The sequence below is a fragment of the Nerophis ophidion genome, linkage group LG23 (genome assembly GCF_033978795.1).
Source record: "Nerophis ophidion isolate RoL-2023_Sa linkage group LG23, RoL_Noph_v1.0, whole genome shotgun sequence".
NCBI classification, from domain to species: domain Eukaryota; kingdom Metazoa; phylum Chordata; class Actinopteri; order Syngnathiformes; family Syngnathidae; genus Nerophis; species Nerophis ophidion.
The window spans coordinates 28566829-28585970 of record NC_084633.1 but is presented as its reverse complement, the minus strand read 5'-3'; the positions used below and the strand labels follow the sequence as shown (position 1 = coordinate 28585970).

Sequence of the window (19142 nt, the reverse complement as noted above, 5' to 3'; positions counted from 1 at the left end):
CATTCGCAAATTGTCATGTGACTGGAATATTAAGACGAAAAGTACACGTGCAAGTTTGTGCTTTTTTGGTTCAAATTTGGTCTAATTACGGTGGCCAGTAGGGCCCGAAAGGATGGGGTACAAACACAGTTAAACACGCAATTTAATAATGCTGCCATAACATGAACACTGGCAGATTAAAAACAAAAGCGATGAAAAAAGAATCTGCAAAAGGACACATTGACCGCATATAGATCTGCATGAGAGAAGTGCTGCCAGTTCAAGGAAAAAAATGGAATTGCTCTGTTGCCCCTCTTTGATACCATCGGTCTTCGACTCTGTCATTCTTTTTCAAACCAACACTAACACAGGGATGTCCAGACTTTTTGCCCTGGGGGCCGCGTTGGGCTAAAAAAAAAATTGGTCGAGGGACGACAGTATGTAGACTAACATATACACATATATATATATATATATATATATATATATATATATATATATATATACACACATACACATATATATTATTTATTTTTTGGACGTTTTTTTTATCATATCCACAAATTGTGTTGTATTGTGTTTTGTGTGACCATGTTGGCATTTTGTATTGGTTAAATGCTGCGCCTGGAAACATTTAAAGCTTGATACGTGGTCCACCCCATCCATTTACTATTGCGTATTCCCTTTGGGGTCGCTGGTGCCTATCTAAGCTACAATCGGGCGGAAGGCGTGTTACACCCTGGACAAGTCGCCACCTTATTGTAGGGCCAACACAGATAGACAGATAACATCCACACTCACAATCACACACTAGGGCCAATTTAGTGTTGCCAATCAACCTATCCCCAGGTGCATGTTTTTGGAGGTGGGAGGAAGCCAGAGTAACCGGAGGGAACCCACGCAATCACGGGGAGGACATGCCATCTCCACACAGAAAGATCCCGAGCCCGGGATTGAACCCTGACTACTCAGGACCTTTGTATTGTGAGGCAGACGCACTAACCGCTCTGCCACCGTGAAGCCCTTGACACGTGGTCATAGATCTGAATTACTTCCGAATTTAAAAAAATGTTGTATAAAAATAAAATCTTCTGTGAGGAGTTCGTGGAGCATGATCTCCCCGTGATTGTGTGGGTTCCCTCTGGGTAAACATGCACCTGGGGATAGGTTGATTGGCAACACTAAATTGGCCCTAGTGTGTGAATGTGAGTGTGAATGTTGTCTGTCTATTTGTGTTGGCCCTTCGATGAGGTGGCAACTTGTCCAGGGTGTATGCCGCCTTCTGCTCGCGTGCAGCTGAGAAACGACCCCGAAAGCGATGAGCGTATATATATATATATATACATACATACATACACACACAATCTCTTTTTTTATCCAAACAACACAACAACATTACAGAAAGTTTGAATATCAAGATGCACACACAAACAAAAGTCTTGTCGGTCCGCTCCAAAAACAAAAAACAAAAACAGGAAATTTAATTTAATCTCGTTTTTGGAAATACTTGTGGCATTTTTGAACACAGTTTCGGAGTGATAAACGAGTAGTGGCTTCACGTAGTCGCCACTAGCATTGGCACAAACTCGCAGTGTGAGGCGATCCTTCATCTTCTGGTGTCCCGGTAGTGCCTTGTCCTTCGCTGTAATAAAGGTCCGCTGCGGCATGTTTTTCGGTCTCATCACAATCAAAGACTTGCTGCGGAACAAAATCCCCTTCGCTGATTCAATTCTCGAACTGAAGGTCCGGCGAGACTGAGGCTAGCTAACTAACTAAAATGTTAGCTAAAATACTAGCTCAGAGCAGTTGCTGAGCAACTTTTTAGAACCTTTATTTAACCTGATAAGAAACCCATTGAGATCAAGATCTCTTTCACAAGGTTGACCTGGCCAAGAGGTCAACAGCAGTTTCAAAAAAAGTAATACATTAAGACATACATTTTAAAATACATAAAAGAGAACTGTAAAACAATATATATTTACACCTTTTAAAAACACAGGCACTGTGCAAAAGTCTCTTGCTCTCTGTCCCTCAGGACAGAACGGAAGTCTCCAAATGGAAGTAGTTCAGTGAGTTTCAGTTTCGTCTGCAATGCATTCCATGCCATAGGGGCAGCAATGCCAAAAGCTCTTTTGCCAAATTCAGTCCGTACATAGGGAACAGTTAAAACGTACAAATTGTTAGAACGTAACGCATAAGAGCTGTTTTTTCTTTGTAACAAAGGACACAAGTATGGAGGTATTAAACCTAAAATAGCTTTATAAATTATGGTCAGCCAATGTGTGTATCTGCATGCACTCAATGAAGATAAGTCTGACTTCATATACAGTTGACAATAGTGGGTGAGACTACGACAGCCAGCAACAAATCTTAGTGCTGAGTGAAAAACAGTGTCCAAGGACTGGAGGCATTTAGATGACGCACTAAAATAAAGTACGTCTCCATTATAAATTACGGGCAAGATAGCCGCTGTCACCAATTTCTTTCTGACATTAAGAAAGAAGCAGTTTTTATTTCTAAAAAGGAAACCAAGCTTTACCCTAAGCTTAGAGACCAAGTTGTTAATATGGGCTTTAAATGAAAGCTCCTGATCAGGAGTAAAACCCAAGTACTTGTAATTTAAGACCTGCTCTATAGGGTTTCCAGCAAAACTGGGAGATTTTGGACACATTTAAAGGGGAACATTATCACAATTCAAAAAGGGTTAAAAACAATAAAAATCAGTTCCCAGTCGCTTGATTTATTTTTCGAAGTTTTTTTCAAAATTTTACACCTCCCGGAATATCCCTAAAAAAAGCTTTAAAGTTCTTGATTTTCACTATTTGCGATGCGATTGTCCATTTCCCTGTGACGTCATACAGGGCTGCCAATACAAACAACATGGCGGTTATCAAAGCAAGATATAGCGACATTAACTCGGATTCAGACTCGGATTTCAGCGGTTTAAGCGATTCAACAGATTACGCATGTATTGAAACAGATGGTCGGAGTATGGAGGCAGATAGCGAAAACGAAATTGAAAAAGAAATTGAAGCTATTGAGCGAATAGCTATTGACGCTATTCGGCCATAACATGGGTGTACTTAATGAAGTGGCCCATAGCATGGCTGCCTTATTAGCATCGCCGGTAAAATGTGCAGACCAAACGATCAGGACTTTCGCATCTTGTGACACTGGAGCAACTTAAATCCGTCGATTGGTAAGTGTTTGTTTCGCATTAAATGTGGGTATCTAGTTTCAAATGTACATACAGCTAACGTAAATAGCATGTTAGCATCGATTAGCGTAGCATGTTAGCATCGATTAGCTGGCAGTCATGCTGCGACCAAATATGTCTGATTAGCACATAAGTCAACAACATCAACAAAACTCACCTTTGTGATTTCGTTGACTTAATCGTTGCAAATGCATCTGCAGGTTATCCATACATCTCTGTGCCATGTCTGTCTTAGCATAGCCGGTAAAATGTGCAGACACTCTGGAAAAATTCAATGGGGGTCTGGCGGCAGATTTCTTGCCAGTGGTGCAACTTGAATCCCTCCCTGTTAGTGTTGTTACACCCTCCGACAACACACAGACGAGGCATGATGTCTCCAAGGTTCCAAAAAATAGTCGAAAAAACGGAAAAAAACAGAGCTGAGACCCGGGTGTTTGTAATGTGAAAATGAAAATGGCGGGTGTATTACCTCGGTGACGCCACGTTCTGACGTCATCGCTAAAAGACCGATAAACAGAAAGGCGTTTAATTTGCCAAAATTCACCCATTTAGAGTTCGGAAATCGGTTAAAAAAATACATGGTCTTATTTCTGCAACATCAAGGTATATATTGACGCTTGCATAGGTTTGGTGATAATGTTCCCCTTTAAAGTATTTCTGATTCAACAAAGCGATCTCTAAGAGAAGCTGACACAGCTCGGAGCGGCACAAGTTAGGACAATTGTGGAAATAAACACGTCAGACGCGCCGCTCGCCGTGCCCGCATACACAGGTTGTGATGTCATCAAAATGGCAGCCCCTGATGGCTTCAAGCGGCATGCAAAATGAATGAATGAAGCGTTCCTCTGCCGAGACTTGGTTCACACATAGGCATATTTGGCGCCATGTAAACGTTCCTAAATCAAGGTTCCACTGTATCGCAATCAACTCCTTTAATAGTAAAAAGATTGGAAGGTGTAATAGCATTAGTAGTAATTAATAATTCGCTCAAAATAATGGCAACCCAATTAATCAGTTCCTAACATAAAACATATTAACAAAAACACATTTTATACAGAATCATTATTAAAAACGTGCCGATCGACAGCACCTTTAATTTGCCTCTGAACCAGATCCGATTCCGAGTCCCAATTCGATACTTTCACGACAGATTATAGAACTGAAAATGTTTTGTAGAAAGTAACTAAAGTCAACACAATAACACATTTTTACGAAGCTTATCTTATTCCATTTAGAATTTTCTAGTCCTGTTGTAAATCAGATGATGAATTAAATGTGCGGTAGTGAATGCTACACAAAGATATATTTTTTTTATAAAATAAAGTGCACAATAGGTAAACAAATAAAAAACTACCATTGGCTTCCATTTAAATTATTTAGCTAATATCCTCCCTGTATCCTGGATTTGTAAACAAGAAGACAAACGACCAACAAATGTTTTATAACAATAAGAGCATTAAAAAGAACACTGTCAATCGAATTACTTTAGTATCGTTCGGATACTAAAGCAGTGGTCCCCAACCACCGGGCTGCGGCTCGATTGGTACCGGGCCGCAGAAGAATTTTTTATTATTATTTTTTTATATTAAATCAACATTAAAAACACAAGATACATTTACAATTAGTGCACCAACCCAAAAAACACCCTTTTTCATGACAAAAAAAAAAAAAAAAAATCCCCCAAACCCCCCGCCGGGCCACGGGACAAATTATCAAGCGTTGACCGGTCAGCAGCTAAAAAAAGGTTGGGGACCACTGTTCTAATGGCCTTAGTGACCACATGCGTGAAAAGCACCTTTAAGATCTTATTTCCAATGTGACATATGGCCACTTATACTGCTATCTGGTGGTGTCAGAAGAGTATAACATACAATGGAATTTTGGGGAAAAAAAGTGTAAAAATAAAAATGTGCATGTCCCTACACACGAAGTACACATTTGTGTACTTATGGACTAAGTACATCATATTAAAAGATGATTTTTAGTTTTTATTCTAATTAGGGTCCAATAAGCCCAAATAGCAAAGAGAAATAAAAAAAAGCATGTAAACAAACAGCTTGGGCCTTAAGGTTAAGTATCGATAGTATCGACATCTGGTTCGGTCACCCCAACTATACATTGAAGCTTTAGCGGTTAGCATTTTGTGTGCAGCATGTTTAGCCGTTCCTTTTCCTCGAGTCCTCCAGTGATAACGCTACATGCAAGAATCTCTATTTTGTTTACCACCATGGTGGTAAGGATGAGTATTTTAGAAGCCGCTTCGCACCGCGGATAGACAACGCGATCGCCGCAGCTCGCGCTCAAATTCAAACTGCACCCTCCTGGGAGTCATCAAGCTCCTGCATGTGTGTAACATATGCAAATGAGATTGTATTTCCCTGAGTGTGCATTCCTGTTTGAAGGAATCTTTCACACGAGTGCAATCTAGCTGTGTGAATACTGGGACACACCTATGGTAAATCATTATTTTTTTTAAAGGCAAATATAGGCCCCAGATCCAATCTAATTTTTAGGATCTGGACATCTTTAATAAACAGAATTTGACAAGCAGATAATTATAAATAAATACAAATTAAGAATAAAATGGATAAAAAAACATTTTTTCATTTTTATTGAAGACTGTAATTGGCAAAAATGGCAATGAGCAAAAAAGGAGCCTTTGTGCTTTGCTTCAAGCTCTTCCTTGAATTCCGAATCAACTTTTTTATCAAAGTGCTGGCACTCGCTACTTTCTTTGGCCACATGGTGGCTTATTTTGCGAAATGTGGATTGCACGAAAAACCGTGGTACAACTGTATTTTTTCATATAGCTTATTCAGTAATATGAAAAAATATATATCAGCAAGTGTACAAGTACAGCATGTAGGATACATTTAGTGACATAATAAGGGAATGAAGAGGCATCGCTGCTATGCCCTGAAGCCAGAAAACACGCAAACGTCCTATTAAAGCCTATAGTGCAGGTGTCGGCAACCCAAAATGTTGACAAAACCCTTATTGGACCAAAAATCCAAAAAAAAATAAAATCTGTCTAGAGCCTCAAAAAATGAAAGTGTTATAATGAAGGCAACACATTATGTAAATGTCTATGTTAGCCTAATATCAAAATTACTTAAAAAGTCTTATATGAGGGTTATAATGAAGACAACACATGATGTAGTCGAGACCCAGGATGGACTGCTCGTCGGGACCCAGGATGGACCGCTTGCCTGTGTATCGGTTGGGGACATCTCTACGCTGCTGATCCGCCTCCGCTTGAGATGGGCTCCTGTGGACGGGACTCTCGCTGTTGTCTTGGATCCGCTTTGAACTGAACTCTCGCGGCTATGTTGGAGCCACTATGGATTGAACTTTCACAGCATCATGTTAGACCCGCTCGACATCCATTGCTTTCGGTCCCCTAGAGGGGAGGGGGGGGGGGGGGGGGGGGTTGCCCACATCTGAGGTCCTCTCCAAGGTTTCTCATAGTCAGCATTGTCACTGGCGTCCCACTGGATGTGAATTCTCCCTGCCCACTGGGTGTGAGTTTTCCTTGCCCTTTAGTGGGTTCTTCTGAGGATGTTGTAGTCGTAATGATTTGTGCAGTTCTTTGAGACATTTGTGATTTGGGGCTATATAAATAAACATTGATTGATTGATTGATTGATTGATGTAAGTGTCTATATTAGCTATATAAGCCTACTATCAAAGGCTGCCGCGAATCTTTTCTGACTGAAATGTTTTATTTTCATTTTTATTCAACAACTTTTTTCAACATTGGAAATCAATAGTAAAATGGAGGTTTCTCACAGGATGAGCTAACTCCTGGAATTTACTGGCTCAGAATGGCCAAAGGTATATATGTGTGTGTCCATGTTTACGGAAACGGCGGGTTGTCTTCTTCTAATGGATTTATCACAATCTCTGCAAGCCGGGTAATGTTTGCTGTGGTCTGGAACCACATGGCGCACAAACAACTCAATTAGAAACGCAGCCAATATTACATACATATATTGCGTCATGAGACAAGAAGATATACTTTAAATACACAAAGGACATAAGTCAAGGAAATTAAATGAGCTCAAATATATCTACAAACGAGGCGTAACGATGCAGTACGTACATACAGATAGCCTAAATAGCATGTTAGCATCGATTAGCTTGCAGTCATGCACAAATATGCTTGAGAAGCACTCCAGCAAATCAATAACATCCACAAATATAGATAGATAGATAGATAGATAGATAGATAGATAGATAGATAGATAGATAGATAGATAGATAGATAGATAGATAGATAGATAGATAGATAGATAGATAGATAGATCGATAGATAGATAGATAGATAGATAGATAGATAGATAGAACTTTCTTGATTCCTTCAGGAGAAATCCCTCAGGAAAATTGAAATTCCAACAGCAGTGTACAGAATTGAGATCGAATTTAAAAAGTAAAAAGTAAATAATAAATAATGGGAGTATATGTTATTGTTTTGCATCCCCTGTCATACTAGTAAGGCCCCCTCCCCCCCAGAGAGGAGTTGTACAACAAAGCACACCTTTGTGCGGTCACGCACAGCATAAAACCTTTGGTGGACAAAATGAGACAAAGAAGGAGTGGCATAAAACACATCTTTCTGTGGCAGCGTCGGAGAAAGTCGTAGATGTAAACAAACTATGAGTTCAAGGATCGTTGAAATTAGTAGGACAAAACGGCACTTGCCAAATACTCTCACCAGTGAAACATGTTTAACATAAAGAGTGAGATTTCTAACAATTATGAAAGTTTGTATCATGTTTGTTCTCCTACAGAAAATATACTAAAAAGTATATTTTTTTCTTCATCTTTTTCCATTTTCACGCATCTCTGAAATAGGTCCAGGGAGTCAATAGGGCGGCGCTAAAGAGCCGCATGGGGCTCTAGAGCTACGGGTTGCTGACCACCGCTATAGTGGAAACCCCTTTGCTAAAAGTTAACATTCTGAGCGTGCAAAAGTGCGAAGGAGGACGCAAAGACATACGTGTTCATCAATACAGAGAGAAAGAGAGACAGGAGGCATCCATCCTACCATGCACCATGACCTGGCAGAGAAGTCATAACACAGCTGCCACCTTTCCCACGCCATTCCACTCTGCCACGCTGCCTCCCACGCCAGAATCCTCTCGCTGGGGCTGCTGATAAAAATATGGATATGTCAACAAAGTCAATGTGAGGGCACACACAAAAAAAAAAAAAAACAGATCAGGAGCTATCTGTAACTATATGCTGCAACAGCATGAGTGGTAGAGCGTGTGAGTGTATACTGTACGTATGCTCTGGTGTGTGTGTCTGGTGTGTGTGTGTGTGTGTGTGTGTGTGTGTGTGTGTGTGTGTGTGTGTGTGTGTGTGTGTGTGTGTGTATTTGGAGGGAGCGGGGACAGAGAAATGCCACAGAGTCCTCTCCAAGCAGCTGTGCCTCTCGCTTAGCTGGTCCAAACGCTCTCTCTGCCATGTGCGCTCTCGCCGAGCCACCAACTCTGCACCGACATACCGGGGTCCATAAATCAACACACACACACACACACACACACACACACACACAAATATATATATGCGCCACGCTCTGCAGGTTGTGTCCTCTTCCGAGTCAAATTGTGAGTACGGTGACCTTTGTCGGCTTTGTCGTACGCTGATGAACAGTCCAAGAGGGCCCCCGCCAAAGCTGACACATCTGAGCCAAATAAGGAAAATAAAAGGATTCGATTGGAACTTTGTGTTGCCAATTGTGGAGAAGGATGGATTTAATATGCACCCTTTAGTTTGTGAACGGGTGAAGAGGATATCCCCTCCCGCCCCCCCCAAAAAAAGGCTCAGTGTGTTTTTCTTTCTAGTTGCAATAGCCAAAATACTTGACACACATAAATAGTATGATTATCCATTTGGTGTTCGACAAGTCATAAATGTTCATGCAATGCCTTTATTTTGACTCATTTTACTGTTCAAGTTAAGTGTTCCATTTATGCAATTTAAAAATAAAACATTAATTTGCAGATGCAATGAGTTTTCTGTTTTCTAATATGTATAATACATTTTTCAAATTAAAATATTTATATATATTTATATACACACACATTATTTTGTTTATTTTTTACAAACCATATACACAGACATTTAAAAAAGTTAAATATATACATGTAAAACGCAATAATTTCTAAATTTTTTTAAATAAAATAAAAGATTAAAAAAACTGACATTTTTGTTTGTATAGTTTTAATGAAATGTATTAACGCATAATATATATGTATATATATATATATATGTATATATATATATATATATATATATATATATATATATATACATATATATATATATATACAGACATATATACACACACAGGCACTTATAAACTATATGAAAATACATTTAAACAAAAATATGTAGTGTACAACACTTTGAAAAAATTTAATATGTATATCATAAAAACATATGTATTTTCCTTAGAATATACAAACAGACACACACACATATATATATATATATATATATATATATATAGATACACACACACCATTTACAGACATATTTTAAAAACAACGCAATAATTTATTAGTATTTTTTTTAGCATTTTTAAATAAATGACTAAAAAACTGACAATTTTAACAGACACATTTTTACAAAAATGCTTTTATATATATACACACACACAATTTTTTATAAACTATATGAAAACACATTTAAACAAGAATAAAATAGAATAAAATATCTAGTATACAACATATAAAGACATCTTTTTGTATTTTTGTTAGAATATATAAACATTTTTAAAATAAAACTTTATATATCCATCCATCATCCATTTTCTACTGCTTATCCCTTTTGGGGTAGCGGGGGGTGCTGGAGCCTATCTCAGCTGCATTGATTGATTGATTGAAACTTTTATTAGTAGATTGCACAGTACAGTACATATTCCGTACAACTGACCACTAAATGGTAACACCTAAAAATGTTTTCTTGTAATACGTTAATCAATTCATGCATTTGAAGGTAAGGCGGGGTACACCCTGGACAAGTCGCCACCTCATCACAGGGCCAACACAGATAGACAGACAACATTCACACTCACATTCACACACTAGGGCCAATTTAGTGTTGCCAATCAACCTATCCCCAGGTGCATGTCTTTGGAAGTGGGAGGAAGCCGGAGTACCCGATCCATTTTCTACCGCTTGTCCCTTTCGGGGTCGCTGGATTCAGCTCCATTCGGGCGGAAGGCGGGTTACACTCTGGACAAGTCGCTCCTCATCATATTCTTATACATGAATATTAAATATGTATATATACACACACACAAACACAGTTATTTTGTATTCTTTAAGCAAGACATATGTAGACACATTTTTTTTAAATAAAGATTTATACAGATGCACTCAATCTTAAGTTTAATAAAATAAAAAAATAAAGAATATACAGACAACATGTGTTGTATTTAGGGCAGTTACATGTGGTGACCTTCACACCAGGTGAGAGACATAGAGGCCTTTAGAGTTTTCTTTCCTTTTTTAACTTCAATGCATATGCTCTGTTTCTTGTTAGTGCAGGTTGCCCATTAAAATACCAATAAAAAGAAGTAATTCACTTTGATAAAAACTGGACTTACCTTTCTGTATTTGTATCAGAAGCAGCACCTCCATGTACATCAACTTTGTATGGTCACATTCATTTTTGTGTTCAAGTCCACTTTAGAGAAGTATTTGGTCCTGGATACTTAATCTTCCATACTGGCGGAAACATTCTTTAACTTCATTCGATTCAAAGCAGTAAAACAACGTTTTTGTTTTTGATTAAATGCTGAGATAGGCGCCAGCGCCCCCCGCGACCCCGAAAGGGAATAAGCGGTAGAAAATGGATGGATGGAAAAAAGCACAAACATATTGTTTCATGTGTTTTTAAAAAAAGAAAAAAACCCGCTAGCTTCGGCTGTGGGGGCTTGTGCGTGCTAGCTATAGCGCCCCCGTTTGTCGCACTGTGGCGAGTCAGAGTACTGCAGGGACTGCAGGACCTTCTTTTTTCTCTATTTTAAAGTCCAATTATCAAGAATAATTATGTCACATTAACATTGAAAACACTAAACAGGCTGTAGAAAACATAAAAAAAGATGTATACAGACAAAATACAGTTTTAATTGCATTTATTTGATAGGTATGTGACGTACTACATTTGGGCTATTTCTGAATGTCCGTCCCTAATCTGTATTAAAACAAATAATACGTATTAAATGCTTCTTTTTTTTTTTTTTTAGAAATAAGATACTGTATGTGTGTGTGTGTGTACAGTCGTGGTCAAAAGTTTACATACACTTGTAAAGAACATAATGTCATGGCTGTCTTGAGTTTCCAATAATTTCTACAACTCTTATTTTTTTGTGATTGGAGCACAGACTTGTTGGTCACAAAAAAACATTCATGCAGTTTTGTTCTTTTTTTAATTTATTATGGGTCTACTGAAAATGTGAGCAAATCTGCTTGGTCAAAAGTATACATACAGCAATTTGGGTGATGTAAAAAAGTCACAATCAAATCAAATGAGCTTCACAGCATGGCCTCTTTACTTCATGTGAGTGATTATGACTGTTGACTTCTCTGAGCCAATTTAAATTTATAACAGAAATGATTGGAAACTCATATATATATATATATATATATATATGTATATATATATATATATACACATATATATATATATATATATACATATATATATATATATATATAAATATATATATATGTGTACATATATGTATATATATGTATGTACATATGCATATTATATGCAGAGGTGGGTAGAGTAGCCAGAAATTGTACTCAAGTAAGAGTACTGTTACTTTAGAGATTTATTACTCAAGTAAAAGTAAGGAGTAGTCACCCAAATATTTACTTGAGTAAAAGTAAAAAGTATGTTGTGAAAAAACTACTCAAGTACTGAGTAACTGATGAGTAACCTGTTCGTTTAATGATTACGGCAACAAATAATGCACAAAAACATAAAAATAGCAATGAGCAAATTCAGAGCCAGGAATATCTCTTAAGCAACTTAAACAATAATATATATTAAATAATAGTACATTAAAATAAAATAAAAAAAATGGCACATTGAGCCACAATAATTTAACAGCACCATAGCCTCAGTAGGCATTCATTGATTTGATTGATTGATTGATTGATTAAAACTTGTATTAGTAGATTGCACAGTACAGTACATATTCCGTACAATTGACCACTAAATGGTAACACCCCAATAAGTTTTTCAACGTTTATCAATTACTGAGTAAATGACCAAGTCGAGGTGATCTACCCCATATATACATATACATACACACACAAATCATTTATACACACACATATTATATATATATATATGTATACATATATATACACATACATACATTTATATATATATACATACATTTATATATACAGTATATAATTTATATTTATTTATTTTGCCGTTTTTGTTCACATGTTGAAGGTGTTTTAATGAATATACATGCATGTTTAACATATAGATTCCTATATTTCATGAAGAGAAGAATATAAGTTGGTGAATTACCTGATTCTGATGACTTGCATTGATTGGAATCAGACGTCCACGTTTTCAAATGGAGGAGAAAAAAAGCTCCACTTTTCTGTCTAATACCTCATGAAAGTCGTTGGTTTTTGGCATCTCATTTGTCCAGCTTCCATATTCGTTTTTATACACTTTACAAGAAATACATTGGCGGCAAACTCCGTAGCTTGCTCGCTTGTTAGTGCTGGCTTTCGGAGACTCTTATTTTGTTAGCGCAGGCACGATGGAGCGGCACTTTTATTGTGAAGACAGGAACTGTGCGATCAGTCTTTAGGCTTTTGACGGGAATTACCGTTGAAATAAAAAGTGTCTTTTTTCCTTTACACTTTTGATTGATTGATTGATTGAAACTTTTATTATTAGATTGCACAGTACAGTACATATTCCGTACAATCGACCACTAAATGGTAACACCCCAATACGTTTTTCAACTTGTTTAAGTTGGGTCATGTGACCGCCTGGCTCTGTTTGATTGGTCCAACGTCACCAGTGACTGCATGTGATTGGTGAAACGCAGGCATGCGTGGATTCTACTTTGAAGCTCTGTCATTAACCAAAACAAACATTAATAGATCGATCAAAAAAAGTAGCGAGTAACGAGCTGAATGTAGATAAATGGAACGGAGTAAAAGTAGCGTTTCTTCTCTATAAATATACTCAAGTAAAAGTAAAGTATGTTGCATAAAAACTACTCGTAGAAGTACAATTTATCCCAAAAGTTACTCAAGTAAATGTAACGGAGTAAATGTAGCGCGTTACTACCCACCTCTGGTAAAGAGTAAGTGTTTTGTTTCACTATCATTGTGGTTTAGTGTAACCGGTTCTCAAGCCGAGTGGTTAAAGCAGCTATCTTCCAATCAAAGGGAAGGGAGTTCATCGGTCAGGTCCATCCATCGGTAACTTGGAAATCTCCAGTCACAGTTTTATATCATAGTTTACCGTGAACGGTTCGCAATTAAATATGTTATTGGGGCCTGAAATCTCACTTTCAGTGGGCCAAGGCTAGCTAAGTAGTGGAAGCAGCTACCTCCCAATCAAAGGGTACAGGGTTCAAATCCCAGTCATGACCATCCATAACTAGGAAAGCTCCAGCCGGTGAAGGTAGTATTTTATATCATAGATTACCAAGACAGGTTCGCAATTAAATATGTAATTGGGGCCCGAAATTTGTCTGTATGAAGTACAAGGGTAGCTGAGTAGTTCAAGCAGCTATGTACAAATCAAAGGGGTCTGGGTTCAAATCCCACCCAGGTCCATTGGTAACTATGAAAGCTCCAGCGGCAAGAGTAAATATTTTATCTCATTGTTTACTAAGACGGATTCGAAAAATAAATATGTCATTGGGGCCCGAAATCCATCCCTTAGACATCCAAGGATAGCTGAATGGTAAAGCAGCTAACTCCCAATCCAAGAGTGCAAGGATCAAAATCCCTGCCAGGTTCACTGGTAACTATGAAAACTCCGGCAGCAAGAGTAAATGTTTTATATTATAGCTCACTGAGACAGGTTCGCGATTAAATATGTCATTGGGGCCCGAAATCTTGGCTAAAGAAGACCAGGGATAGCTCAATGGTTAAAGCTCTTAACTCCCAATCAAAGGGCACTGGATTCAAATCCCAGGCAAGTTGATCACGAGTTGATCAGTACAGTACATATTCCCTACAATTGACCACTAAATGGTAACACCCCAATAATTTTTCAACATTAATCAATTACTTAATAAATGACCAAGTCGAGGTGATCTACCTCATATATACATACACACACATCTCATATATATATATATATATATATATATATATATATATATATATATATATATACAGTATGTAATTTATAGTTTTTTATTTTGCCGTTTTTGTTGAAATGTTAAAGGTGTTTTAATGAATATACATGCATGTTTAACATATAGATTCCTATCTTTCATGAAGACAAGAATATAAGTTGGTGTATTACCTGATTCTGATGACTTGCATTGATTGGAATCAGACAGGACAGTGCTGATAATGTCCACATTTTCAAATGGAGGAGAAAAAAAGTTCCTCTTTTCTGTCTAACACATGAAAGTCGTTGGTTTTTGGCATCTTATTCGTCCAGCTTCCATATTCGTTTTTATACACTTTACAAGAAATACATTGGCGGCAAACTCCGTAGCTTGCTAGCTTGTTTGCGTTGGCTTTCGGAGACGCTTATTTTGTTAGCGCAGGCGCGATGGAGCGGCGCTTTTGTTGTGAAGACAGGAACTGTGCGATCAGTCTTTAGGCTTGTGACGGAAAGTACGGTTGAAATAAAAAGTGTCTTTTTTCCTTTACACTTTTGATTGATTGATTTAAACTTTTATTAGTAGATTGCACAGTACAGTACATATTCTGCACAATTGACCACTAAATGGTAACACCCCAATAAGTTTTTCAACTTTTTTAGGTCGGATTCGACGTGTGACAGTCACGTGACCGCCTGGTTTTGTTTGATTGGTCCAACGTCACCAGTGACTGCATTTGATTGGTGAAACGCAGGCATGCGTAGTTCCTACTTTGAATGCGTGTCTGACAAAATCAAAACAAACAAAACGTGCATTAACAGATCGCTTAAAAAAAAAGTAGCGAGTAACGAGCTGATTGTAGATAAATGGAGCGGAGTAAAAGTAGCGTTTCTTCTTTATGAATATACTCAAGTAAAAGTAAAAGTATGTTGCATAAAAACTACTCTTAGAAGTACAATTTATCCCAAAAGTTACTCAAGTAGATGTAACGGAGTAAATGTAGCGCGTTACTACCCACCTCTGATTATATGTACATATACATATATATATATATATATATATATATATATATATATATACATACACACACACACACACACTAATACATATATATATACATATATATATACATATATACACATATACATACATACATATATACATATATGCATACATACATATGTATATATATACTGTATATGTGTGTATATTTGTATAAATATATATCTGTATATATATACATATATATATATGTGTGTGTATATATATGTATATATATACAAATATATATTTATACAAATATACACACATATACAGTATATATACATATGTATACATACACATATATACATATATACACACATTTATACACATATATAAATATACATATATGTATACATACATATATACACACATACATACATATATACACACATGTACGCATACATTCATATATACACATATATATAAATAAACATCAATCAATCAATGAATGTTTACTTATATAGCCCTAAATCACTAGTGTCTCAAAGGGCTGCACAAACCACAACACAAACCACTACGACATCCTCGGTAGGCCCACATAAGGGTAAGGAAAACTCACACCCAGTGGGACGTCGGTGACAATGATGACTATGAGAACCTTGGAGAGGAGGAAAGCAATGGATGTCAAGCGGGTCTAACATGATACTGTGAAAGTTCAATCCATAATGGATCCAACACAGTCGCGAGAGTCCAGTCCAAAGCGGATCCAACACAGCAGCGAGAGTCCCGTTCACAGCGGAGCCAGCAGGAAAACATCCCAAGCGGAGGCGGATCAGCAGCGCAGAGATGTCCCCAGCCGATACACAGGCGAGCAGTACATGGCCACCGGATCGGACCGGACCCCCTCCACAAAGGAGAGTGGGACATAGGAGAAAAAGAAAAGAAACGCCAGATCAACTGGTCTAAAAAGGGAGTCTATTTAAAGGTCAGAGAAAAAGAAAAGAAACGCCAGATCAACTGGTCTAAAAAGGGGGTCTATTTAAAGGCCAGAGTATACAAATGAGTTTTAAGGTGAGACTTAAATGCTTCTACTGAGGTGGCATCTCGAACTGTTACCGGGAGGGCATTCCAGAGTACTGGAGCCCGAAATGAAAACGCTCTATAGCCCGCAGACTTTTTTTGGGCTTTGGGAATCACTAATAAGCCGGAGTCCTTTGAACGCAGATTTCTTGCCGGGACATATGGTACAAACATATATATATATATATATATATATATATATATACATAAACAAGATATATACACATATATATACTAGGGGTGTGGGAAAAAATCGATTTGAATATGAATCGAGATTCTCATGTTGTGTGATTCAGAATCGATTCTCATGTTTTTCAAAATCGATTGATTTTTTTATTTTTCATTTATTTTTTTAATCAATCCAACAAAACAATACACAGCCATACCATAACAATGCAATCCAATTCCAAAACCAAACCTGACCCAGCAACACTCAGAACTGCAATAAAATGAGCAATTGAGAGGAGACACAAACACGACACAGAACAAACCAAAAGTAATGAAACAAAAATGAATATTATCAACAACAGTATCAATATTAGTTATAATTTCAGCATAGCAGTGATTAAAAATCCCTCATTGACATTATCATTAGACATTTATAAAGATAAAAAATAAAGAACAATAGTGTCACAGTGGCTTACACTTGCATCGCATCTCATAAACTTGACAACACACTGTGTCCAATGTTTTCACAAAGATAAAATAAGTCATATTTTTAGTTCGTTTAATAGTTAAAACAAATTTACATTATTGCAATCAGTTGATAAAACATTGTCCTTTACAATTATAAAAGCTTTTTTTTAAAATTCTACTACTCTGCTAGCATGTCAGCAGACTGGGGTAGATCCTGCTGAATCCTATGTATTGAATGAATACTGAATTGTTTTGAATCGGAAAAATATCGTTTTTGAATCGAGAATTGCATTGCATCGAAAAAATCTATATGTAATCGAATCGCGACCCCAAGAATCGATATTGAATCGAATCGTGGGACACCCAAAGATTCGCAGCCCTAATATATACATATACATATACATATACATATACATAAGTATACATATGAAGAGTTCATACGCAAAAAACGATAAACGCCATTTTGATAAAGTTTAGCCCAGCCTTGGTAATATATAGTCCTTCTATTGTGGTATACCAAAATCAATTTGTTTGCAAATGCGGACAAATTACGCTTTTAACGTCATTTAGTTCAGCGATTTATTGCAAAGGCCGATAAGCGCCATGGATCATCTACCACAAAAGCCGATATATCCGTTTGCCCAACCAGCGCTGCATTACGGGATCACGTGACAAACAAAATGGCGGCGCGCGCGGAATCACTCGGTGTTGTTATCCACGCATGAATAATTTGGAAGCTTCTCCTGTGAACACTGTTAAGCCAGCGAAAAAAACTGACGTGTTGAAGTTATTATTTGATGTTGGCGCTAGCACGCGTGTCCGTGAGTTTTACACCGCTGCGTTAAACGATGTTGTCGAGCATGGAGCTAATGTCGATAGCGATGATGAGTGAGCTGTTATCTGCACAGGAGTGTTTTTGATAGGCAAACCAGGTTGAGCATTTGTGCTTGTTTTATTAATAAAACATTGTCTTCATTGCAACACTTTTTTTTGGTTTTTTCATTTTGTGCTGAAAAGCACGAGGTAAATATGTGAGGTCAAAGTTCCAAAAAAGCATGTCCGGTTAGCAAGTACGAAAAAACAATGTTCGCAGGGACAGCTAGATTTATACGTACCAAGGGATCGAAACTGTCAAATAATGAAGTAAATAAATGTGAACAGTTGTTACGTTGAAATGTGGCTTTCGATAAATTTCACGTTCTGTTTTTCTCTCTATCTTTATCTTGAATATTATGCGAAATAACGACCGCAAAGAAAACGATTTTGGAGATATCTGTTTTTGCGACATATCATAATTTGGATATATCTGCTTTTGACGTAAAACCACATCAAACACTCTTACTTGAAAGCCATTCATTACATCAGCATTTCTTAAAAGTTTAGGCTTTCATGACTTGCTTATGTTGATATTAAATAAACCATTGTACGCTTGAATATGTACCGGCAACACCAGCAGGCAGAAAATCGTTAATATACAGAATCGGTCAAAATGGATTTATCTGCTTTTGCATATGAACTCTTCATATATATAAATATACATATATATATACATACATATATACACATGTATATACATATATACACACATATATATACACGTATATACATATATACATACATACATATACATACATATATACACACGTATATATATATATACATACATACATATATATACATACGTATATACATACATTCATATACATACACATATATATATGTGTGTGTATATATATATATATATGTGTGTGTGTGTGTGGGTGTGCGTGTGTGTGTGTGTAAATAAAAATTTTACGAGATACTGAATTTTGATTTTTAATCACAAATGGCGCCTGTGTGATGGGACCTGTAGACTGACATTGTCACAAGAGAATTTATTAATGACCATAATCATCATTA

The 19142-nt window shown here is 37.1% G+C and overlaps 1 protein-coding gene across 2 annotated transcripts in view; it reads right to left on the bottom strand.

Annotated features, from left to right (window-relative positions):
- nfixb (nuclear factor I/Xb) overlaps nucleotides 1-10966 on the bottom strand; it is a 535801-nt gene extending 524835 nt beyond the window's left edge. For both annotated transcript variants that reach the window (XM_061885585.1, XM_061885588.1), the window contains exons 1-2: nucleotides 10815-10966; nucleotides 8244-8349 (exon numbers count right to left, since the gene is read on the bottom strand). In XM_061885585.1, coding sequence (XP_061741569.1) covers nucleotides 8244-8300 — 57 coding nt within the window. In that variant the 5' untranslated portion in view covers nucleotides 8301-8349; nucleotides 10815-10966. The remainder of the gene's footprint in view (nucleotides 1-8243; nucleotides 8350-10814) is intronic.
- Between the last annotated feature and the right edge of the window lie 8176 nt (nucleotides 10967-19142).